Raw genomic sequence first — 25,521 nt, 5'->3', positions numbered from 1 at the left:
CTTCACTTTACAGGGAAGATGGCTGAAGCTCAGAGATGAATCCCCTTGCTTAAGGTCACCAGTAGTCAGTGGCAGAGATGGGATCTGAACTTGGGTCCTCCCAGTACACTTTCCATTGTACTCTGATGCCCGTTTCTGTATGTGTGATATGAAGGGTTGGTCTAGTTGACATTTAAAGCCCCTTCTGGGTCCGTATCTCTGATCCTAGGGCCCTCCTTTGCCTATGCCTGGTCCAGTGTGCCCATGGGGTGAGAACTTGGGGCTTCATTTGATAAAGGACAGGAAGAAACAGGAGGGGAAGGGAGCAGAGAGAAAGGAAAGGAGCCAGATGACAGGGTTGGGGGTGTGTGTGTTGGAATGAAAAGGAAGACTCCAGAGACCTTCTTGAGCTGAGGGGATGGGCACCCTGCTGACATTCTTATGTTTTTCCTTCCTCCATCCCAGACAGAAATGCTGCTTCCAGTGCAAGAGTAATGGCACACCTGGAGGAACAGTGACCAGACCTGAGCTGACCTGTGCTGACTGGAGCCTAGCGGAGTGCCCAGGCTAGACCACTTCTGCCGACCCACACCCAAGGTGGCCAGGAAGATGTGTTGGGCACGGGCATCTCTATGGTGCACAAACCTGCTCACAAGCCTGATTGTTGATGTCCACAAGCCCCAAATTTCTTCCATGATCTGCTTACAGACAAGCCCAGCTTAGGCACCCACGGGGGTAGGGTAGGGGACAGGTGCTGTCAGGCGGGGGGGCCGTGAAGGGAGATGGAGAGAATACCACTATTGCCAATATTTATGAAGCAACTACTGTTGGCAGAGCTCAGTGTGGAGTACCACTGAGGTATTCGCAAGTTTTAGAACAGACCCAGACTCTGCCCTCACAGAGGCAAATAGGAGGGGCAAAAGGCGGTGAAGAAAGAGGGTAAGGCAGCATTCTAGGGCTTGGGGTAGGGTCCTTGGCAGGATTCTGGCTCACATTACAGCATTTTGCAGGCTAAGCTCTGATTATCTCCCACCTTTGGGGCATCAACCTTCCCAGAGCCATTATGTAGACTAATAAGGGATGATTTCTCATGGTGGGGAGAGACAAAAAGAGAGGGGGGGAAGGGGGAAGGGAGAAAGGGAGGGAGGGGGAGAGTGGGGGAGGGAGGGGGGAGAGGGGGGAGAGGGAGGGAGGGAGGGAGGGAGGGAGGGAGAGAGAGGGGGAGAGGGGGAGAGAGAGAGAGAGAGAGAGAGAGAGAGAGAGAGAGAGAGAGAGAGAGAGAGAGAGAGAGAGAGAGACCGACCCACCAGAGGTCCAGGTCTAACCCCCCTCCTTTCATTTATGAAAAATGCTCTCAGGGAGGGGTCAGATTTGGAAATGCTTATGAACTTACTTACATTAAGATCCAAATGGCTGATAGCTTAAAAGTACTGTCTCCCACTTTTTTTTTTTGCATTTAATGAGAGCCAGAGTCAACCCACATTCAATTCACCATATTAAGCAGCTAGTATGCTTTGTACTGGGCATATAAAGCTTAAAAAAACCCAAAACTGCCCTCAGGGTGCTTACAGTCTAACATGGGAATATGATATGTGCACAATTATGATAGGTCCAAAGGAAAGAGAAAGCACTTTTAGGGCTCAGGTTTCCTGACTGGAAAGTAGCATGCGCAGGGGAGGTACATGAAACGCAGCTGGAAAAGTTGGGTGGAGTCAGCTTTGAAGAGGGCCTTCCATGCCAGGCAGAGGAGTCTAGTTTTATCCTAGAGGCAAAAGGGACTCATTAAAAGTTTTTGAACAAGAAAATGACACAGTAGGACCCAGCTATTGGCAGTTTCTAGGAAAGATCAGAGGGGAAGAGATTGGAAAACAAAGATGTCCATTAAGAAATTTTCGATAGGGCCTGCAAGAAGAGTTTAAAGGCCTGAAATGAGTTCCCAGGTGAGAGTATGAAGGAAGAATTAATTTAATTCAGCCAACATTTATGGAATGCCTATACTGGGCACTGAATCGAATACTCTTCCCTAAATTGTCTTCACAAAGGCGAGCCACCTTAACAAATTATGTTTCTATGGCCCTTTAAGATTTCCAAAGTTCTTCCCTGCATAGTAGCCATTGGAGGTTGATAGTGTGATTTATCCCCATTTTACAGATGAGGAAACTGAGGCAAAGATAATAACTAATATTGTTTATGTAGCCACTTTAAGGTTTGTAAAGTGCTTTCCATAGGTGATCTCATTTGATTAAAGAGAAGGGAGGCTACTTTGCCTGGAGTCAGGACGCTAGGAAGTGGCACAGCTGGAATTTCTACCCTAATAACAACTCATATTTATGAAGTGCCTTAATAATAACATATTTCTATAGTACTTTTGAGGCTTGCAAAATGCTTTACATCTGTTATCTTATTTGGTCATCACTGCCATCTTGAAAATCATTCCCAAGTTATAAACTAGGAAACTGACATTTACAAAGATTAAGTAACTGGTAAATTACAGGTAAGGATTTGAACCCAGGTCTAACACTCCTTCCGTCACGTCATGCTGCCCGGTAAGTGTGGCAATCCACATTTGGTATTGGCAGTTGGATTTCAATGTTTAACATTCACAAAGCCCTTTTCTTACGATAATCCTATCAGATAGATAGTACAAGTATTACGATATCCATTTTACAGAAGAGAAAATTGAGGCTTGGAGAGAGGTTAAGTGATGTGTCCAAGGTCACAGTAGAATTTGAGCTGGGACTCCCATCTGGGTCTCCTGCCTCCCAGGGCCTGCATTCTTCTTACTACAGCACCTGACCTTTTCTATCTCATACTATCCACTGTATTTCCCCCATACTTTCCTATGCTTATGATTTTGTTCATGATATTCCTTAAGCCTGGATGGCTTTCTCCTTCAATCTCCACCCATTCTTTAAAGTCCAAATCTTGTGTTACCAGAAAAGGGCCACTTGGCCTAATGGACTGGCAGTCAGGAAGACCAGGGTTTGAATCCTACCTCAGACAAGTTACACCCTCTGCCTCAGGTTCCTCATTTGTAAAATGTGGATAATAATACCACCAACCTCTCATATATGAATCAAACAAGAAAATGTATGTAAAGTATTTCACAATCCTTACAGTGATATATAAATATTAGCTTTTATTATCCCTCAGGAAGCCTCTCCTAGATACTTAACATTTCTGTGCCACCCCCAAACCACCTTCACCTAGTATTTTATCCCTCTCTAATGCAGTTTTGTATTAGTGTCAAAGTTATCAATATATTTTAGTTCTGCTGCTTAGGCTCATGGACTTGAAATGGAACGACCTCAGAATTCAACAGTCTCGTTTCAGGGATGAAAACTCAGAGGCATGGGGAAGCTAAGTTATCTACCCAAGGTCATACAATTAGTAAGTGGGAGGGTTAGGGTCTGCCAGGAGTGCCACAAGGGCATGGATGCCTCAGAAAGGCAGGTAAGTAGTTCTGGGCTTGGAGTCTTTCAGACCTGAGTTCAAGTGTACCTCATATTTACCTAGCTATGTGACCCTGGGCAAGGCCCTTAACTGCATTCAGCCTCAGTTTCCTCCTCTGTAAAATGGGGGTGATAGTAGCACCTACCTCCTGGGGTTAGTCTAAGGATCAGAATGAGTTAATACACGTAAAGCACTCTGCAAACCTTAAAACGCTATAAATGCTAGCTGCTATTAGCTAAATTTTGCACCTCACACAGAAGCCAACTCAGTGTTTGTTAAATTTGCATCCCTCTTATTCTGTACATGACGGCACAGAACAGGCATTTTCTAAACGTTTTCTGAAAGAATGAAAGGCCCACTTTTGGAGAGGTTTTATTACTTGGATATCTAGTATCTCAAACTTGGCTAAGAAATGCTTTGTTTGGTTCTTAATGTGAGCTGCCTTAATGAGCCCATAAGAACCACCTGAAACTTGCACACAAAACGGTGCATCTGAAACGTCTATACTTAAAAAAGATAAGTGGCTCACAGATGCTTCTGTCCTCCCCCGCATGACACAAAATGAAATTTTAGCCCCAAACCAGTCCAAATCATTCCAAGTGCTGAATGAATGAAGCTCCAGTTCCTTGAGTTTTTGCCATTCTTTCAAGCATAAGCTGGTAGTTTTAGCTGGAAAGCGATCTTAAAGGTTATTCATTCCAGCTCCTTCATTTTACTGATGAGGAAATTCAGATCCAAGGAAGTCATTTTCCCAGGGACACGCAGGTGGGAAGTAGCAGAGCTGGCACTTAACCTCAGGTCCTGTCCAGGGTTCTTTCCACCATAAGCCCTTGCCAATCATGCTCAATTTTCCACGTCTATAATGAATTTTAACTGCTCTCTTTGACCCTTCTCCTAATCTTCCAGGTGGAGAAACCCTGAAACGGGCATTGTGTTAAGGCATTGATATATAGTAAGAGGTAGGGTAGATCTTGCCTCCCCAAGTCTGGGGTTAAAGCCAGACACACAACACTGAATCCCAGCACTTTAAGCCACCTAAGAAATCAGCCAGTCTAATGCTTTGATTTTGTGGGTGGGGAAGCTGAGGCCTCAAGAGCATAAGTCAACTGCCCAAAGCCAAGCACTGGTTTGTTAGGGGAAAGGGGCCCAGCTCTCCCGAATCCAAGGCTGGGTTCTTTCCAGGGGAGCAGACCACTTTAGATAATACCTTAGGCTAAGCATTTAGTCCTGTATGGGGGACCTCCTTCCCCCAAATTCCTCTCAACTGGCCATCATTTAATGGGGAGTCAATACTGTGAAATGGTGAACAAGTCACATTCCTTTGGGCCTAGTTTCCTCATCTGAAAAATGAGACCGGGCTCAACTCCCGTTCTGACATTCCAGGTTCTAAGGTCCTTTCAAAAGCCAACACTCTCCTCTCTGAAGCGCTTTTCAATTCTGGCCTTCTATGGCCCTGCATCCTCAGTTGGACCGGTGACATCCTCTCCCCCCCCCCCCCCCCCTCCTAACGTGACAGAAGCAGCCCTGCCTCCTGATTCTTACAAACCAAGCAGCCCTAGGGAGTTTAAGTTCCAGGCTGGCCACTAGCCTTGTTTTAAGACCTTGAGTAACCTGCCCCTTCGGAAGGTCAGTTACATCTTCAACAGCAAGGCACTATCCTAGGTTAGGCAGCCTCTACAGGTTTTGCAGCCCTTAAAGTCGATCTCCCACCTCTATGTTCCAGGGGAAGGCTAGGACTTTAGGCACATTGCTTTCTCTTTCTAGGTCTCAGCATCCGGAGGATCTCTTAGTCTTCCTTAGCAGCCCTTGTTCCTAGCTAGGAGGACTGTTCTTACAATCTCTCTCCTTTCTTCCCTGCTAAATTATTTTAAGCCTTTCAGTGACTAGGCATTAGCCTTCTACAGCCTTCAATCTAGGAAGCAGGGGGTATTATCCTACTCCGAGGGAAGTAATAGATTGTTGGGGCCTTGCACTGGAGTCCCCGTTGCTCTCTGGTCCTTGGTTTTCTCATCTGTAAGATGATAAAACCGTACTAGACGGTGCTCACAAAACATTCTTGGTTCAAACCTCAAGGGCCTTCCGGTTATGACGTTCTAAGCTACAGTCCCTTTAAATCTCCTTTCCTCACGGAGGCTCCCCCCCTCCCCAGTTGGGACGTTGCTATAGTGAATCTCCTTGGCAATGACCCTAACGGGGTGGGGTGGGGGAGACCCGGGGACGCATGCTCTGTGCCGGCTGGAGGGATTCCGCCCCGAGCCGGGGGTCCCCAAACAAAGGTGCTGGAAGGGCGAGGCTGCGTGGGCATTGTCGGGCACGGAGCTCAGACACATCTACAAGGAAGGCATTCGCAGCACAGTCGCGTTCTACCCATCTCTCGCCAATCCGTTCCTGGAGTTGCTGGGCCGCGCGCTGCCAAGCGCACGACCTGCAGGCAGGGCACTCGCTATGGCCGCTCGGCCCGCCGCCGGGCCCCGGGTCTCGATGCTGTTCCCGCTGCTGCTGCTGCTGCTCGCACCAGGGCTTCTGACGGCCGAGCCCGCGGCAGGAAGCGTCATCCCGGCTGAAAGTAGGTGTTCTACTGCCCCTCTCTCCCACCCAGTGGGCTCATCTCTGCCCAGTGCCCTCCACCTCCCCTGTGCGCCCAGCTTGGCGCCTCCATCCCCGGGCCGGTGGGCCCACCTATGCCCAGCTGGAGCTTCCTCTCTTCTGTGCACCTTGCTTGGCGCCTGCCTCCGGAGGCCACTGTGTCCGTCTTTGCCCCTCTCTATTGTGCGCCCACTCCGGTCTGGCCAGGCGCCTGCCTCCCCAGGGCCGGTGTGCCCAACCCAGCCTCGCGCCCCCCTCCCCGGTGCGCCCAGCCCGGTCTGGCTCGGCGCATCCATTCCCGCGGCCCATCGGTGAGCCTGCCCTTCCCCTGAGCCGCCTTCTTCGGGACAGGTGCGCCCAGCCCCGTTCAAGGCTACCCTCCCCACATACGGGGCACCCTCCCTTTCTCCTTTTCTTCGTCGGTGAACTCAGCACAGCCCGGCCAGCTCCGGGTCAGCGTCTCCCGCCCTGCGCAGCCCGGCGCCTACCTGTCCTCGGCCCGGACTGCAAGGGCTGCCCGCCCCACCCCGCGTGGACCGGGCTCCTGGGCCTCGGCCCGCGTGGCGAGCCCTTCTCCGTTCGCCTAGCCGCTCCAGAAGCCTCCCTCCCCACGACCCGGCCCATCACCTCCCTCCCTTCCCACGCCTTGCGGCTCCGTGGAGCCCCGCCCCGCGGCGCACGAGCCGCTCCATCCACGTATTGAGCGTCCCTCCCCTGTGCGCCCTGCCCAGTCCACACAACGCATCCTTCCCCTCCCTAGGCTCGGGGCGCCCCCTATCGTGTTGGGGGCAGGGGAGAGGGGTTGTTCAAGACGCCCACCCGGGAACAATCCACGAAGTCCCTGGAAGCTGCTTAGGGGGTGGGGCAGGGAAGAAGGAGCCAGGAACCCTCTTACCCCCTCCCGTGGTGGTGGTGTTGGGCATCATTTTGGTTCGGGTTGGAGTGGGTAGGGGGTGAGGCTCACTGCAGATAACTCGGCTGCTGCACCTCGGTACCTCTGCAAGCGGGGACTTTGGTCCTATCCTGGGTCAGAGCCCCAAGGTGATAGAATGATGTCAGGGCTATAAGGGGCTCAGAGATCCATCTAGTCCAGGGGTTGGCCCTTCACCCTTTCTGTGTCTCTTTGGCAGTCTTGATGAAGACTGTGGACTCTTCAGCATAATGTTTTAAATGCATAAAATAAAAACACATAGGATTTCAAAGGAAGCCGATTACATTGAAATACAAGTATAAAAATATTTTTTAGAAGTTCATCAGAATCTCTAATCTAGACCAATTCCCTCTTTTTACCCTTTGTTCGACCAAGCCACTTACCTGCTCAGAAACAGTCGGTGCCCCTTCCCCTTCCATGAACTTCTCTTAAAGGTATTTGAGGACCTCCATGGTCTGGCTTCAGCCTGCAGTCCCAGCTTTATTTGATAATGGCTCCCTTCCTCATACTCTTAAATTCCAGCCTTGCGAGGTAGGTGCAGCCAGAATTACTCTCCTGTCTTTACAGCTGGGAAAAATAAGACTTGAAGAGGCAAGATGATCTGCCCAGAGGTTGATCACAGACCTAGCAGGTGTCAGAGCTAGGACCCAAACCCAAGTCTTTGTGTGACCCTGTCCAGTGGTTTGTTTTTTATTTTTTCTATAACAGTGGTTAGCAGCAGAGCCCCATCAAATTTGGGCCTGCTGACTTCTCAGTTCTTTGCTCTGGCTACTGTACCAGGCTTGAAGAAGGGTAGGATTTGTATTCATGGAGAAGAGAGACTCATTTCAAAGGTGTGGAGGTGGAACCAAGGTGGGAAAATGCAAGGCATGTTGTATGTATGGTTTTTTGATTTTTTTGGCAGGAGGAAGGGAGCAGGTATGAGTTGACCAGACCAGTTTGGCTGAAACAATGAACTTCACTCCATGGCAAAACTTAGCTTGGTATTTTAATGGATCCATGAGTGCATGTGTGTTCTGGGAAGTAATGGGAAAAAAAATCTGGAAAGGCAATTTGGATCCATATTTGGGAGGGCCTTGAATGCCAGGGTACATGTATCAGGGGCATGATAACAAATATTTGAAGGTCTCTCATTTAGAAGATGGATTAGACTTGTTTTGCTTGGTTCCACAGGGCAAAACTAGGAACAGTGAACAGGTGGGATCTGCAAAGAAGCAAATAAAAGGAAAGACCAGTTAGCATGAAGTGAAATGGGCTACTTCTGGGGGCAGCTGGTTATTTTTCACTAGGGGTCTTTAGACAAAGGCAGGATGAACACCTGTTGGGGATCAGAGGGGATTCCTGGTCAAGCAGAGGTTAGACTAGATAGTTTCTATTGAACTTTGAGTTTCTGGAATTCTCATGTTCTTTGGTTTCGTTCCTAGATATCATCTCGTTCAAAGCACTCATTTTACAGATAAGAAAACTTAAGACCCATTTCAGTAGGTCTTTATTTAAGTAGAATCCCTTATGGGGGCTACCCCTCAATTTAGTAATTGCCCCCAAGAGGTCAACTCCTATTGAGGTCTAAAGTCCAACTCCTGCTGAGTCTGTACTTCTAAACTATAGCTTATGAGGCCCTGTCAGTGAGTTTGCCTTTAATATTCGGACAGTAGACACAGTTATCTCAAAGCAAAAGCATTTACTGAGATGGCATAAGAATAATTACTACAAAACATTCCTTCTTTAAGGTTGTGCTCCCACAAATATACCCAGCTTTTGTTAGAAAAGTAGGCCCATGCATAGAGTACAGTGGTATTGAGGGACACACTTAGGGAACACATGTGGGCAAGGCAATTCATGCCTCTGGCATTGTAGGGCTGTGAGGGCTTTCCTGTCTAGGTACCTTTTGGTAACTGGATCGTAACCCTAATTCATGGTGACTATTCACTGTTCGATACATTTCTTTAAAAATACATGTATAATTATTATTTATGAACTTGACAATCATCATCAACAAAAATGAATATTTTGATATATAAAAAGGGCAAAAGAGAGAAGGTTGCCTATAAAATTACAGATCAATTATGTGCAACTTTTTAAAGAGGTATATATTAAATTTCACATGATAGTACCACTATGTCCCTGATTATCTGTATCTCCTTCTTTTGAAGAATTCCCTCTTGCTCTTTTCTGTGTCTCTTAAAATGTTTAATAGGAGCTTTTTTCCTTTTTTTACATCACTCTCACCACCCTCACTCTTTCCTCCCCCCAATAAAAGTTCTCGATATAGCAAATAAGTACATTTAAGCAAAACAAATCTATCTTGTAATTGGTCATGTCTGAAAATGGATGTCTCATTTTGCATCTGTGGTTCATCACCTGTCCACAGGTTGGGCAAAAGTTGGGAAGCATACTTCATCACCAGTCTTGCCATCACTAGACACTGGCCCTTTGCCTGGGGCTCATGAAACACCTTTGGGGTTCAGGGCTTCTCAATTCTTTAAGCTCATTCCTGTAGGTGAGGAGAAGGTACAGAGGTCATTAATGTCCTAGGGGTGAGATCATTCTCTGCCGGTAGTGCAACTCTTTTCTTGACCTTTATGAGCTACACCAAGCCTCACATCCTTTACAACTACAAATGAGGCTATTCAAAATTTAATTTAAAGTCCTTTACAGCATGCACAATGATTTAAAAGGTGCTCAGCCTTTACTTGGGTCTCAGTTTTCTCATCTATAAGATGAGTGGGTGGCTGATACCACTGAGATGACTGAAATGCCCACTGCCTGGAGAGCTGGTGTTTAAAGAGGGGCCCACTGGGTGGGTACAGTGGATAGCGTGCCGGACCTGGAGTCAGAAAGACTCATCTGCGTGAGTTCACACATGGCTTCAGACACTTACTAGCTGTGTGACCCTGGGCAAGTCACCTTACATTGTTTGACTCAGTTTCCTCATCTGTAAAATGAGCTGGAGAAGGGAATGGCAAATTACTCCAGTATCTTTGCCAAGAACACTCCAACTGGGGTCACAAAGAGTTGAACAACAACTCTTGAAGAGCAGGCGCCATGGCTTGCTTACTTAGCATTCTCTTGTGGCACCCAAGTTAAGTCTGTGTATGCAATGTTTTTGTTGAGTCGTTTTAGATGTGTCTGACTCTTCTGGAGTGGTTTGCCCTTCTCTAGCTCATTTTACAGATGAGTAACTGAGACAGAGAGGGTTAAGTGACTTGCTCAGGGGCACACAGCTAGTAAGTGTGTGAGGTCAGATTTGAACTTATCAATATGAGACTTCCTGACTCCAGGTGCGGTGCTCTATCCACTGTGCCACTGCCCATGTACATAGTAGTAACCCTGTAAAATGAGGGTGGTAATGATGGTCTATTAACCTCTTCTTTCTCCTGGATATCCTTTTTTCCCATGGCTTCCATGATGCCTTGCTCCTCTGGTTCACCCCCAGTCAGCCTCAGCCTCTCCTGCTGGTTCATCATTTCCTGATCTCTAACATTTCTCAGAAGATTTATCATCACCCCATTTCCATTCTTTCTCTACACTCTCTTTCTTGTTGATGTCATCCATTCCCATGGGCTCAATTATCACTTCTATGTCGATGACTCCCAAGTCTATTTATATCCAGCCCCAATCTCACTCATGAACTCCTGCCCCACATTGACAACAGCCTGCTGGAATCTACAGCTGGATGCCTTGCTTGCACTTCAAACTCACTGCCCAGAGTGGAACTCATCATCTTCCCTACCTCAGCTTGACCCTTCTCCCAACTTCCCTAATTCTGGAGCTAGCACAGGCCTCCTAACCAACAAACCTCTAGAGCTTGGACTCATCCTTGGCTCTTCTCTCTTATTCCTCCAACCAGTCAATCAGTAAGTATTATTCATTTGACTTGTGAGATACCCCGTGAGGATACTGTTGGGGCAGTGTGGTACACTGACTCTGAAGTCAGAGGATTTCTCTTCAAATCGCACCTCAGTACCCATTTACCAGTATAACCTTGGGTAAGTCAGTTGCCTTCCTTGCCCTCCAGTTTCCTCATCTGTGAATGAGAAAGTCAGATTAGATGACCTCAGAGGACCCTTTTAGCTCTAGATCTAAGATCTCATGAATCTGAGTTCCATTACTGTCTCTACTCTGGGTCAGGCCCTCATCATCTTTTGCCTGGAGTATTATGATAGTCTCCCAGCCACTCTCCTTAACCCTTTCGTATGTGTCATGGACCTCTTTGACAGTCTGGCCATTTTCAGAATCATGTTTTTAAATGATTGAAGGAAGTGCTAAATTTCAGTTAGAGACTAGTAGAAATAATATTATTTCCTCCTCATCCAACTTCACAGACCCTTTAAAATCTATCTGTAGACTCCAGATTCAGAACCCTTTTTCTAGCCTCTCCCCTCACCAATCCATCCTTCATAGACTGCCAGACTACTTCCAAATGCACAGGTCTGACCCTGTCCCTTCCCTGCTCAAAACCTTTCAGGAGCCCATCATGGCTCCTAGCATAAAGTTCAGACTGCTCAGCCTGGCATCTAAGGTCAACAGTCTGGATCAAAGAGAGCTTTCTATTCTGATTTCGTGTACTCAGCTTCCCACACTGTGTTTTCCAGTCAGTCTGGATGTTTCCCAAACTCAACAGACCATCTCCCCCAGTTTCCCCATCTTTAAAATGAGATCACACCCAACTGTAATATTCTGTGTTCTCAAGTCCCTTCCAGCTCTGACATTCTCTATTCTAGGGTCCCTTCTATCCCTGGCATTCAATGTCCTCTGCTCTAAGGTCCCTGGCATCCAATGTTCTATGCTTTAAGGTCCCTGGCATCCAATGTCCTATGCTCTAAGATCCCTGGCATACAGTGTCCTCCAATGCCCAATGCTCCAAGGTCCCTGGCATCCAATGTCCTCTGCTGTAAGGTCCCTGGCATCCAATGTCCTATGCTCTAAGGTCCCTGGCATCCAATGTCCTATGCTCTAGAGTTCCTGGCATCCAATGTTCTATGCTCCCTGGCATCCAATGTCCTATGCTCTAGAGTTCCTGGCATCCAATGTTCTATGCTCCCTGGCATCCAATGTCCTATGCTCTAAAGTTCCTGGCATCCAATGTTCTATGCTCTAAGGTCCCTGGCATCCAATGTCCTATGCCCTAGGATCCCTGGCATCCAATGTCCTATGTTCTAAGGTTCCTGGCATCCAATGTCTTATGCTCTAAGGTCCCTGGCATCCAATGTCCTCCAATTCCCTATGCTCTAAGGTCCCTGGCATCCAATGCCCTTTGCTCTAAGGTCCTTGACAACTCCTGACATCCTGTGTTCTGAGCCCCTTCTTAGATGTATGTCATTCTCTGTTCTCAACTCCCTCCCAGCTCTGACATTCTATAGTCCAAGGTCCCTTCCAGCTTTGACATTCTATAATTCCTTTTCCACATGCAGATCATCTCCTCTCCCTCACCCCCCACCAACTTGCTATTCTTATTCCTTACTCACTTGCCTACACTTCTTCAAACATGTCTCACACTTAAAGCACACACACTTTAGAGACTCAGTGCTTATCAAATACTTTAAAAAATAAGAAAGAGGACAAAGAAAACGGGGGGCCTACATAGAATAAAGTTGGCTTGGGGGCACCTTTTAAGAAGGATATTGACAAAGGGCTATAAAACTGTGACCCAGCAATGCCACTACCAGGCCTGTATCTCAAAGAGATTTTTAAAAGAAAAGAACCTATTTGTACAAAAATACACAGAACAGCTCTTCTTGTGGTGGCCAAGAATTGGAAATTGTGGAGATGCCCATCAGTTGGGGAATAGCTGAACAAGGTGTGGTATATGAATGTAATGGAATACCATTGTGTTGTAAGAAATGATGAGCAGGCAGACTTCAGAAAAACTTGAACTGTTGCAAAGTGAAGGGAGCAGAACCAGGAGAACATTGTATACAATAACAATATTGTATGATGGTCAACTGTAAATGACTTAGCTGGTTTCAGCAATACAATGATCCAAGATAATTCCAAAGGTCTCACCCAAGAAAGAACTGATGGAGTCTGAATGTAGATCGAAGCCTCTCCTTCCCTTGGAGAGGCCAAAGGGTACAGTGGAAAGAGCCCTGGTTTTAGAATAAGAGGATCTGGGTTCAAATTCTGCCTCTAATAGTCATACCTGACTGATGGACTCAGCTTCAGAAAGTTTTGGTTTCACAGATTCAGACCCAGAAGGAACTCCAGAGATCATTTAGTCCAGTCCTTTCATTTTACACATGACTAAATTGAGTCACAGAAAGATCAGTCAGTCGATAAACATTTGTTATGGCCCTACTGTGTGTCAGGCACCATGCTAACCACTGGAAAAGTGAAGTATGACTTGTTCAAGGTCATACAGAGAGTAAGTAGAAGAATAAGGATTTGAACCCAGGTGCTCTAACTTGAAATCCCAAGGGGAAAAACTAGGAACAATATGGGTAAGTTACAGGAGGCAGATTTTCCATTGTTTGAAGGAGAAAGTTCCCGACTGTACAAGCTTTCCAATGCGGATCCTCTTCTTGGCTCTGACATTTTAGGGCTCTGTCTGTTTCCCCCAGGCCGACCTTGTGTGGATTGCCATGCTTTTGAGTTCATGCAGAGAGCCCTCCAGGACCTGAAGAAGACTGCCTACAACCTTGACACACGGGTGAGTGAGTGTCTGCAGAATGGAATCACAGTTTGCCTGGAGGGAGGGCGCACAAAGCACTTTGACACCCTCCCCTTGAGGAGATTCGAGAGGGACAGTGGGGAAAGCACTGGATTTAGGATTAGAGGATCTGGGTTCAAATGCTGCCTCTGTTACTGCCTGGGTGACCTTAGGTGAGTCGGCTCACCTCTTTGGGACTCAGTTTCCTTATCTGTAAAACAGTGGGTTGGACTAGATGACCTCTAAGGTTCCTTTCAGCTTTACCTAAGATTCTATGACTAAATTGCCTTTTATTCTTATTATTGTTTTTGCTAATAATACTAACAGCTAGCATTTGTGTAGAGCTTTAAGGTTTGCAAAGTGCTTCATATATGTGCCCTTATTTGATCCTCACTGAGAGGCGGGTGCTATTATCCCTGCTTTACAGATGAAGAACCTGAGGCTGAGAGAAGGGGAGGGACTTGCACAAGGGTTTCACAACTAGATCTGTAACTGAGTTAGGATTTGAACCCAGGTCTTTCTGTCTCCAAATCTATCCCCCTTCTGTCCTTCTAGGGAAGAGAGTATACACAGGCAACACTGATGGGGAACAATGTAAGAATTCACTAGAAACAAAAGGGAGGGTATAACACTTGGGCTTGAAGGGATCTGAGAATGTCAGAGCTAGAAAGGACCTCAGAGATCATGTCCAAGCTTCTTGTTTTACAGAGGAGGGAGGCTAAGGCACAGAGTCAGTCAAGAAGCATTTATTAAGCTCCTACTGTGTTCCGAGCACTGTGCTAAACACTGAGGATATGAAGAAAGGCAAAAGCATGGTCCCCTGCCCTCGAGGAGCTTATACTCTGCTGGGGGAAGCGACACGCAAACAATAAGTACTTTCAAGATATCTCCAGTATAAATGGCTGGTAATCTCAGAGGGAAGGGTCTAGTAAGGAGTTGGGGTGGGGACTGGAAAGAGTAAGCAAATGACTTGCTTTTGGTGGCAAAACTGGGATTAGAACCCAAGTCTCCTGGCTCCCAGTCGGGGGTCCTTCTGTTTTTCTATGAGGCCTAGACTGAGTCTCTAAAGAGTGACTTAGGCTATCGGACTGTAGGAATTGAGAGAGAAACAGAGAAAATTCATCGTCAGAACTCACATTTCCATAACACCTATGGTTTACAAAGCATTTTCCTCATAATAACTCTGGGAGGTAAGCATTATTAGTCCCAATTTACAGAGGAGAAAAGAGTGTCTTAGGCAAGTTAAGTGACTTACCTAAGGTCAAACAGTGAGTTAATGTTGGACCTTGGATTTAAATCCAAGTCTTTTGGCTCTTAGATCCAGATTTTATGACTGCATGGAAAAGATTTGTTAATTATAAAGGAAAGGGTAGTTTAAGACTGAGTTTATAATTTCATTGGTATAGGGAGCCCCCAAATGAGGAAATTCCCTCTACCAAATGCATGCCAGCAATTTCTCTGTTACTCATGGTTTTAGAGAGTTGCTGAGAGCCCCAAAGTGTCCTAATGGACAGTGCTCCTGGTCTAGAGTCAAGAAGACCTGAGTTCAAACCTAGCCTCAGACACTTCCTAGCTGTGTGACCCTGGATGAGTCACTTAACCCTGTTTGCCTTAGTTTTCTCATCTGTAAAATGAGCTGGAGAAGGAAATGGCTAACCACTCCAGTATCTTTGCCAAGAAAACCCCAAACCGGGTCACAGAAAGTTGGACACGACTGAAATGACTGAGTAACAGTAACAACAAAGAGAGCCCCAAGGGGTTATGGGACTTACTCATGGTTATACAGCCAGCATGTATCAGAGGCAGGATTTGAACTGAGTTCTTCTTGGCTCCAAGGCCAGGTGGCAAGCTACTATGCCAAAATGGCACATAAATGTAGACCATTATATCATAGAAAGGCACTTTGGTATGATAGGCAGAGCCCTAGACCTAGAACTAGGAGGCTAGTTTTTAAATTCAGACTATGACACTAATGAGCTGTGTGACCCTGGACAAGTCATTTCCATTCTCTGGGACAGATTTCTCATTCATAAAATTAGGGCAATGATTGTGTTGCCCAAATCTTAGGGTTGTTGTGAGGAAGGCACTTTATGAACCTGGAAGCAATATAGAAATGTGACTTATTCCTTCCATACTTTGATGGATCTGTGATCTCACTGATGGGTTACTCCCTTTAATAGTGCCTATTACAGCCCATCCAGCTTTGGCATCCAGTGCCCTGTTCGTCCACATCCTCCCATGAATCTGTCACCCAGTGGGCTGGGGGTGTTCATCTAGAGTTCTTGACATTGTTTGGGTGTGAGTAGACCACACAGATCATCCATTGGGTTTTTCCTTGCTCTTACTCCATAATTAGTCCTTCTCCTTTTCTTCAATGTTTTGCTGATAATGGCTTTCATGATAATGCAGACTTGGAGGGTGCTCTTGGAGAGTGTTTCCTTGATAGGATGTTATGGTTCACCCATACTCGGGGTGTGTCTCTTCATTGCCCTTTGTGTTGGGCTGCACCTTTAATTCTCCAAAGACTGTATTATTATGTGGTGTAGGCATACATCATCATACTTCCATCAGTGGAAAAGTATTGAGGTTAGAAATGTGGACCTTTGTGTCAGGGAGAACTTTGGTTGTCATTAAGGTTTCCAAGGGCACTCTTTCCTGTTCTCACCTTCTTCTTCGATTTGGGACTGGCTCATTGTCCATCCGTTGTGTCTATTCACAGTATATTCACTGATGGACTAGTTCTATAGAATATCTGTGCAAAGGCTCCCCACAGTTAAGACGATAGGCATACTTCATCCGCTTGGTTTTTCCTGTGTGGATAGTTAGGCGGAACACTTGAGAGATTATGAGTCTCATTTAGAAAGCTCTATAATGTTTTGGAACTTGATGAAATCAACCTAATGTTATCTATAAACAGAAGTATACAGGGAATCTCTTCAATATGGACTCTCAGACAGACATATTCCTTTGCTTTAATAAATACCTTTGGAGAGTATATGTCTCTGTTTTATGCTCCTTTTGAAACTTATAATCAGAGTGTTATCAAGGTAATTTCTATTGTTACACCTTTCAAGGAATCTAGTTGGATTCTGACATCTGAGTGGAGCCTTTATGGCCAAATTTTGCTCTGCAGAATCAAATGTGCTATTACAGTCAACAATGTATTATTATGGTCAGCTTATAATCAATAAGTGCAGTGAGATCTGGTATTGTCTCATCCTTCGCTAAGTTTTGTGGCTATAAAGACAAGTCTGCTGTAGAATATTGTTTGTGGAAAGCCTGCATATTCCCTTCTTAAATGTTTACCAAGAATGATCTCAATATTTGTAAAGATGGTTTTCATAAATATTTTGTAGAGATAGGAATTGGCATGGATGAGTAGGGACTGATATTTTATTGGTTGTGGGTGGTTTTTTGGTAGTAATGATGTCTGTGATATTCCCCCCTAAGGATTGCTTCAATAATTGCATTGATCAGAGTTCTAAAGTCTTTGAAAGCTGTTTTTCTCTGCAGTATTGTTTGTTGTTTTTGCTCTCTTGGCTCTGCCCACTTTGCTCTATATCTGTTCACAGAGGTCTCCCCAATTTCCTCTGAAACCATCCATTTCAGAATTTCTTACAGCACATTAATATTCCATTATATTCATATACCATAATTTGTTTAGTCATGCCCCAATAAGAGGACACCCCCCCAAATCTCCAATTCTGGGTTACTATGAAAAGAGCTGCTATAAATATTTTTGTATAGAGAGGTCCTATGTCTTTGGGGTATAGGCCTAGTAGTGGAGTCAAAGGGTATATGTAGTTTACTAACTTTCTGGGCAGAGTTCCCGCCTCCCTTCTTTCAGTTAACTTGAGAACTGATTCTTAATGGTAATAATATAAAAAAAATTAAAAGGGAAGAAAGAGAGTTTATCTGTATCAGATTGCAAGCTGTACTACAGAGCAGTTATCATTAAGACAGTTTGGTAATGGCTAAAGAATAGAGAGGTGGTTCAGTGGAACAAATTAGATGCTGTTCAGTCATTTCAGGCAGTCTGACTATCCATGACACTGTATGGGGTTTTCTTGGCAGAAACTGAAATGGTTTGCCATTTTCTTCTCCAGCTCATTTTACAATTGAGGAAACTGAGGCAGACAGGGTTAATGACTTGCCCAAGGTCACATAGCTAGTAAGTGTCTGAGGCCAGATTTGAACTCAGGAAGAGGAGCCTTCCTGACTCCAGGCCCAGCACTCTATCCACTGTGCCACCTAGCTGCCCAAATAATGTTTGATAAATCCCAAAACTAGGTCCTGAGGGAAGGAATCCTTATTTCACAAAAACTGATGGGAAAACTGGGTGACAGTCTTACAGATATTAGGTTTAGACCAATGCCTCATGCCATATGCCAAGATAAGCTCCAAATGAATACATGACCCAGATCATAAAGGGTCACATCATAAACAGATTAGAGGAGTAAGGAAGAAATAACCTCTCTGATTCATGGCTAAGGGAGAGTTTATAACTAAATAAGTGCTAGAGAGGATCATCATACAGGATAAAATGGATAAATTGTGGTTATGCAAAACTAAAAATTTTTTTTGCACAAACAAATCTAATGTAATTAAAGTTAGAAAGGAAACAAACAGGAAAATATTGGCAAATTTCTCTGATAAAGATTTTATTTCCAAAATATTTAAGAAATTGATTCAAATATATGAGACTGAGCCATTCCCCAATAGGTAAATATTCAAAATATATGAGCAAGCAGTTATCAAAGGAAGAAATCAATCTTGTCAACAACCATTTAGAACATAGAAATGTTCTGAATCACTAATAATAGGGAAATTCAAATTAAAGGAACTCTGAGATCCTACTTCAAACCCGTTGGACTGGGAAAGATGACAGAAGAGGAAACTGACATGTTAAAGGAACTGAGGAAGCAGGTACATCAATACACTGTTGGGGGAGTGGTGAATTGATCCAGCCATTCTGGAAAGGAATTTGGAACTATACCTAGAAAGTTAGTCAACCATGTCTACCCTTTGACCCTACTACTAGGCCTATACCTCAAAGAGATAGAACCTCTCTATACAAAAATCTTTATAGCAGCTCTTTTCATAGTAACCCAAAATTGGAGATTGGAGGGGTGTCCTCTAATTGGGGCATGACTAAACAAATTATGGTATATGACTATAATGGAATATTAATGTGCTGTAAGAAATTCTGAAATGGATGGTTTCAGAGGAAATTGGGGAGACCTCTATAAATGGATATAGAGCAAAGTGAGCAGAGCTAAGAGAACAAAGACAACAAAATTGCAGTGAAAAACAGCTTTCAAAGACTTTAGAACTCTGATCGATGCAATTATAAACCACAAGGCCAGAGGGCCAAGGATGACATAGGCCACTCACCTTCTGCCAGAAAGGCAATGAAGTCAAAATGCAGGGAGATATATACATTTTGGGGCATGGCTGATGTGGGGAATTTGTTTGCTGTATTATGCATATTTGGGCAGCTAGGTAGTACAATGGAGTCAGGAAGACTCATCTTCCTGAGTTCAAATCTGGCCTTAAATACTTACTATCTGTGTGACCCCGGGGAAGTCACTTAACCGGTTGCCTCAGTTTTCTCATCTGTAAAATGAGCTGGAAAAGGAAATGGCAAATCACTTTAGGATCTTTGCTAAGCAAACCCCAATTGGGGTCACAAACAATTGAACATGACTGAAATGACTGAACAAATGCATGTTTATGATGAGGCTGTTTTTTAAATTTGTTTTTTATTGTTTTTGGCAAGGAGAGACAGATTATAAATGCATGTAAAAATAAATTTATTTTTTTTTTAAAAGTTGACCAATAGGGTCCTCAAAATTATGTTCTCTCCAGGATGGATCTCTTCTATTTGGTTTAATTCAGTGGCTCTTACAATATTTGTTTTCTTTAGTATCATTTACACTTTCATGCTTTCACAGTCAAGAACCTTGATGTGAGAGTCCAAATTTGGGAGTTCCATTGTCATTGGAAGAGAAAAGAGTTGATTATAGAAATCTTTATACATCTTTTTCATTTTTCATCAGTTTGTTGTCCCTCCAGATTCGTTCAGAAATACCCTTGAAATGGGCTGGCTTAGTTGGATCTGTTGCTGAGTTGTCTGTTTACATGCCACCATCTTGGCCCTGCCCTGTTGCTGAATTTTCCATAGGTTTCTTTTTTCCCTTCCACTGCTCATCAGTGTTTTATGAAGCAATACTGTTCATAATCTTCCACATCCTCTGTGAGATTTTACAAGTGAGTTTACATTTTAAACAATGTTGTCCTTTCTCCTTAGTTGGCAAGTGTTTGTTGGCTGAGGTGGTTTCTAGGTTCTTTTGGTCTCTTCATTGTGGCAATTGATCTGCATTGGTTAAAATTCCTTAGTAAGAGGTGGTAGTCTAAATTGATATCTGTTCTTTTATCCAGTTCCCATCTTTTCATATCAACATTTCAATGACTTGTTGAAGTATGTCAGGTTGGAATTATCTGTATTATGTGCCATATCTTTTTTTAATTCTTCCTTCTAATTTTTTATTGATTTTTATCTTTGTTCTAACAAGTTGATTATTCTGACTGTATGCAGACAGCTAAATGATCCCCACAATTGTAGCCATTTCCTGTCTTTTAAGATATCAATTTCATTTTTTATAATGTTATTTGATGCTCATGTCCAATGCCTCCCAACTGTCTTCTTGAAGACATATTCCAGATATGTAGGCAAGAGGCTTCTACAAGTATTTAGTCTCTCTTTCTTACTCCTGAGCCATGGTTCCAATATGTTTTTTCACTGTCTTTCCCTTTGTCTATCTTACCTTCAAAGCCACTGTGTATTCAAGTTTATGTTGACTTAATTTCAAGGGTATCATCCAGTTCTTCATAAGATTCCTTTGTCCCTTTCTCATCTGCCCCAGATGTTGGCTTTCAAGTTATAGTTACCTTTGGGGTGATCTTTTTGCAAATATTTATTATGAGCATTGTAATATGAGACTTCTGAGTGTCCCATGAAATGGCAAATGTTTCTTGTTGGACATGGACACATGACCAACTCTTCCACCTCCTTTCTTTGCCCCTCCAAGGAGGACCCATGAGTGATTCTTCCATTCCTTTTGCCTCCTGGCTTCATTTATGGCAGGAACGTCAAAGTGGCTGTGATCCACTTCCCTCAGTAATGCACCATCTTAGTTGTCATTGGACAAAGATCTCACATTCATTGATTGTTGTTGTTCAGTCATGTCTGACTCTTTGTAACTCCATTTGGCATTTTCTTGACAAACATACTGGTTTACCATTTCCTTCTCCAGCTCATTTTACAGATGAGAAACTGAGGCAAATAAGGTTAAATGACTTGTCCATGGTCACACAGCTAGTAAGTGTCTGAGGCCAGATTTGAACTCATGAAGATGAATATTCCTGACTCCAGACCCTGTACACTATTCACCAGCTTCCCCCAAACTCCCCCCACATTTAGAGTACTAAATAGCTAAGTCTAAACTAGGGTTTTTTCACTTTTTTTGTGTTAGGGACCTCTTAGGCAGTCTGGTGAAGTCTGGGGACCCCTTCTTGGAGGAATGTTTTTAAGGGGATAAGATAACCAAAGTCAAAACTATGGAGATCATGGAATGCTCAAAATACCTTTGGAAAAGTGGGTTGCCGCTGACAGGTGAAAATCAGCCCTGATTGGTTAATGATTAATGAGTGGGTAGACGTTTTCTAAGGTGCAGGTGGACTGAAAGCCCTCAGCCCTTCCTGCTGAGAACTTGGCTTGATCATAAGATTCAGCTGCCTCCTGCACTCCAGACGAGTCCAACTTTACCCGGACCACTCAACTTAAACCTTGGTGGGGAGTGGGGTTTCAAGGGTGTCTAATGCTTTTTAGAGCTGGAATTCACCTAGATTAGATTCTCTGGGGGGGGAGGATTCATGGGCAATTTCATCTATCCAAAGTGTTCTTCAGAAATTGACCCACAGGGGCTAGGCTTTGAATGAGGAAATAAAAAGAGAAAAAACCCCTATTCTTGATATTAATAATTGGTTATTAATATAAGAGAAAAATCATCACAGCTCTCAGTGTGTGACCCTGGAGAAGTTACTTTACTACTTGATGCTCTAGGCCAGTGGGGTCAAACTCAACTAGAAATGAGGGTCATTAATCCATGCATATGTTGACTTAGTTTTAAAATGTAATATCATATGTTTTATTGCATTTTTGTTAAGTATTTCGCAATTACATTCAACCTGTTTTGGGTTTACTTGGGAGTGTTATGGGAATATTTTATAGCTCTGCTTTAAGAAAATAAGATGCTGAGATGCTGACAGGCATTGGTAGAGAGAGTTCCCCAGACCATTGAAATCACAAGTACAGTCCATATCCCCCTCCATAATGTTTCCCATCGCTGCTGGAATGCTGTCTGTTCTCTCTTCTGTTGTGTGGATTCCTTGGATTCCTTCAAATTCCAGATTCTTAGCTTCTGCAGGTAGCCTTTCCACTCCCTCTAGTTGCTGGTCCCTTCCCCTGTGAGATTACCTCTCATCTATTCACTCTGTCTGTCTGTCTGTCTGTCTCTGTCTCTCTGTCTCCCTCTATCTCCTGCTCCCTCCCTCTCTCTGTCTCTTTGTCTGTCTCTGCTGCTCCCTCCCTCTGTCTCTGTCTCTGTCTCTCTCTCTCTCCCACTCTGTCTCTCTGTCTGTGTCTCTCTCCATATATATGTATGTATACACATAGATAATGAGAGGGAGAGGGAGGAGGAGAGAGCAAGAGCATGAGAGAACTCAGTGCATATGCTATATGTTTTGTGCCTAGTTGTATACATTATAAGTTCCTTGAAGGTAGGGACTGTTACGCTTTTCTCAATACCTAGCCTAGGACCTTGGACATAGTAGCTGCTTAATAAATGTTTACCAAATTCTTATGAATTGGCAATTCATAAGCTTCTTGAAGATTTTCTAACTCCTCAGGGCTGTTGCACTGGGTATATGGGACCTAGAGTCACAAGACCTGAATTTGTATACTGACTTTTCCACTTCTTGGATGTATGACTGTGGGCTAGTCAGCGCCAGCTTCCTGATCTGAAAAATGAAGGGATTGGGCCAGATGATCTTGAAGGGCTCTAATATTCTGTCATTCTACGGTCCCTGTTCTCAGGGATCTTAAAGTCTGGTGTGGGTGGGGGACAAGGGGAGAGGGAGAGGAGGCTGGTTATAAAGTTCAGCTGAGATATTAGGAGAGGACTTTGGAAAGGATGAATCACTACATGGGTGAAGAGGTTATTATAATGGGTCTGAAGAGACTCCCTTTCTTTCTTGTTTCACAGGCAGCATTAAAATGCTCAATTCTCTGCTTCTTTTGCAGACAGAGACCCTCCTCCTACAGGCCGAAAGAAGAGCCCTGTGTGAATGTTGGCCAGCGGTGTCCTAGGCCAACTCTCATTTCCACCCTGCAGTTAAAAAAAAACAAACTGCAGGAACCTTTGGCTCCAGATGTAAGCATCGAACCTCCCCAGAAGGAAAGGGGTGGTTCCTCCTCCTGCCCCCAGAGCGCATCTCCCCTGCTTCTGCCTGCATCACCTCAGCTCTGGCCCCTGCACTGTGAACACTTGTGTCTGTGGCCCAGGGAGCTCCTGACACAAAGCCAGTTTGTCTTTGGTCCCTCCCACCTCCCTTCAGGACCCCTCACTCCCCTCCTGGGCCCTGCCTCCCATCCATACTAAGGTGCTAAGGTATTATTGACGGGAAGAGCTCCCCAAAACTGTGAGTACCCTGAGGTGCTTCAGTTCAATTCAATAAACATTTTGCCCTTTCAGCTTCCTGCTCCCTAGTTTTCAGTGTCTCTGGCCCTCTTTTTCTTCTTTCTCTCCTCCTTTTCCTTTTCTTTCTTTCCCTCTCTTTGTCGCTCCCCTCTCTCCTCTTCTTTCTCTCTCCTCTCTTCATTCTTTCTTCTTTGTTTTTCCCTCTTTCCTTTCTCTCTCTCCTCTTTCCCTCCCCTTTCTCTCTCTCCCCTCTCTTCTTTCTCTACTCCTCTCTTTATTCTTTCTTCTTTGTTTCTCCCTCTTTCCTTTCTCTCTCTCCTCTTTCCCTCCCCTTTCTCTCTCTCCCCTCTCTTCTTTCTCTACTCCTCTCTTTATTCTTTCTTCTTGTCTCTCCCTTCTCTCCCTCCCCCCTCTCCTCTCTCTCTTTCTCATCCACTCCCACTGCTTCTTCTGGAGTCACCCTCACATGGAGGTGACTCCTGGCTCCCTGCCCTGAGCTCCTGCTAGCCCTGCTGGGCACATGTGTTTGGCTTTTCCACCATCTCAAGCTCAATGTGTCCCAAACTGAACTCATCCTCTGAAAAGCAGGGAGAGTAATACTTGCACTACCTACCTCACAGACCTGTCCCAAGGAAAGTGCTTTGAAAAACCTAAAAGCACTGAAGAATCGTGAGTTGCTCTATATGTGAGTTATTATTTCTCCCGAGTCTTCCCTGCCTCCCAATTTTCCTATCAATGGCACCACTGCCCTCCCAGCCATCCAGACTTGCAACCTTGAAGCGGTTCATAGACCCTTCCCCCTCCCTTCCTGCTCCCCTTCTCCCATCCAGTCATCTGTCAAGTGCTGTTAATCCTACTTTTCCAACTATTGTTGGGCCTTGAATCCACTCTCTTCTCCCTCCTCTCCCTGGCCACTGTCTTAGAGCAGACCCTCATTACCTTGACCAGGACTGCTGTGATAGACTCCTCATTGGTTTTCCTGCCCCTAGTCTCTCCCCTCTCCAAACCATCCAACAGATAGCTGCCAAATTAATCATCTTAAGTATAGTTCTGATCAAGGAATGCCCCCTTGCTGAAGAAACCATCAGTGGCCACCCGTTATCTTCAGGATGAAATGTAAACTCCTGATTTTGCAGACTCAATGCTGTCCACAGTTTGGTTCCAACTTCTCTTGGAAGCATTGCATTCATTCTGTGCCCCTAAATGCATTGAGCGCTGGAGCCAAACTGGACTAGGACTGCCCATGTCAGTCTTGCCCCTGTGAATTCATGCAGGTTGTCCTTGGGAGCACCTGGAGCATATTTCTTCCTTATTTCTGCTGGGTAGAGTTTGAGGCTCAGCTCAGGTGCCCCTTTCTCCATGAAGCCCCTCTCGGATCCTCTACCCTAATTTTTGCTCCTTAGACTTTCCCATACTACTTTGGATTGCTTCTCTCTTGCCCTACCTTGTGAAAGACTCGTCTGTGTGTATTCCTTATCACCCCCAGTAGATTGTAAGTTCCTTGAGGGCAGGAGCTGGGTCATTTTATCATCTTTGTATCCCTAGCTCTGAGCACAGGGCCCTGGAACATAGTAATAAATGTTTGTTGAACTAAATGGAATTGAGTGTGTTAATGGCTGGCAAAGACTTCGGGTGTGACCTCTCCCAGGGGTGCTTGAGTTTTAGTAGGAGACACAGGGCCTTCACCCAAAGGATTCATTCTTTTAATGTTGAGAGGCAGTCAGGCTAGAACACAGAAAGACCTGAAATAGGATCCTGCCTCCAATATTTACTCTAGCTGCATGATCTTATAACCTTACCTACCTTCAATTTCCTCATCTCTAAAATGGGGATAATAATAGCACCTTTTCCCTAGGGTTGTTGTGAGCCTTATAGAAATGCTAGATATTATTAATTATTATTATTATTATTCTTGTTAAATGCTGGCTGTTTCAGGCATTGTATCAGGCCAACAGAGAGATCGCAGAGAAGAGAGATGTCAGAGCTGACATCAGAGGTGATGGCCTGGAGCATAAGTCAGAGTTGGGAGATTAGCTAATCCAGCCCTTTTATTTTAACAAATGGAGAAACTGAGGCCCAGGTTGGTTAAGTGCCTGCCCAATATCATGCAGGTTTCAAGTTGCACGTCCAGGATTTCCATCTCAGAACAAAGATTATTCGTA

The 25,521-nt window shown here is 44.7% G+C and overlaps 1 protein-coding gene across 1 annotated transcript; it reads left to right on the top strand.

Annotated features, from left to right (window-relative positions):
• The first annotated feature begins 5,640 nt into the window (after positions 1–5,640).
• On the top strand, positions 5,641–24,957 carry C6H4orf48 (chromosome 6 C4orf48 homolog). Its single transcript, XM_036763992.1, has 3 exons — positions 5,641–5,998; positions 13,510–13,598; positions 22,963–24,957. Exons 1-3 carry the CDS (start codon positions 5,878–5,880, stop codon positions 23,026–23,028), a joined length of 276 nt encoding a protein of 91 aa, XP_036619887.1. The 5' UTR covers positions 5,641–5,877; the 3' UTR covers positions 23,029–24,957.
• The last annotated feature ends 564 nt before the right edge of the window (positions 24,958–25,521 follow it).

This window comes from Trichosurus vulpecula, chromosome 6 (assembly GCF_011100635.1).
Source record: "Trichosurus vulpecula isolate mTriVul1 chromosome 6, mTriVul1.pri, whole genome shotgun sequence".
NCBI classification, from domain to species: Eukaryota; Metazoa; Chordata; class Mammalia; order Diprotodontia; family Phalangeridae; genus Trichosurus; species Trichosurus vulpecula.
Note: the sequence above shows the minus strand (reverse complement) of the source record. Positions and strands in the feature narration are given on the sequence as shown.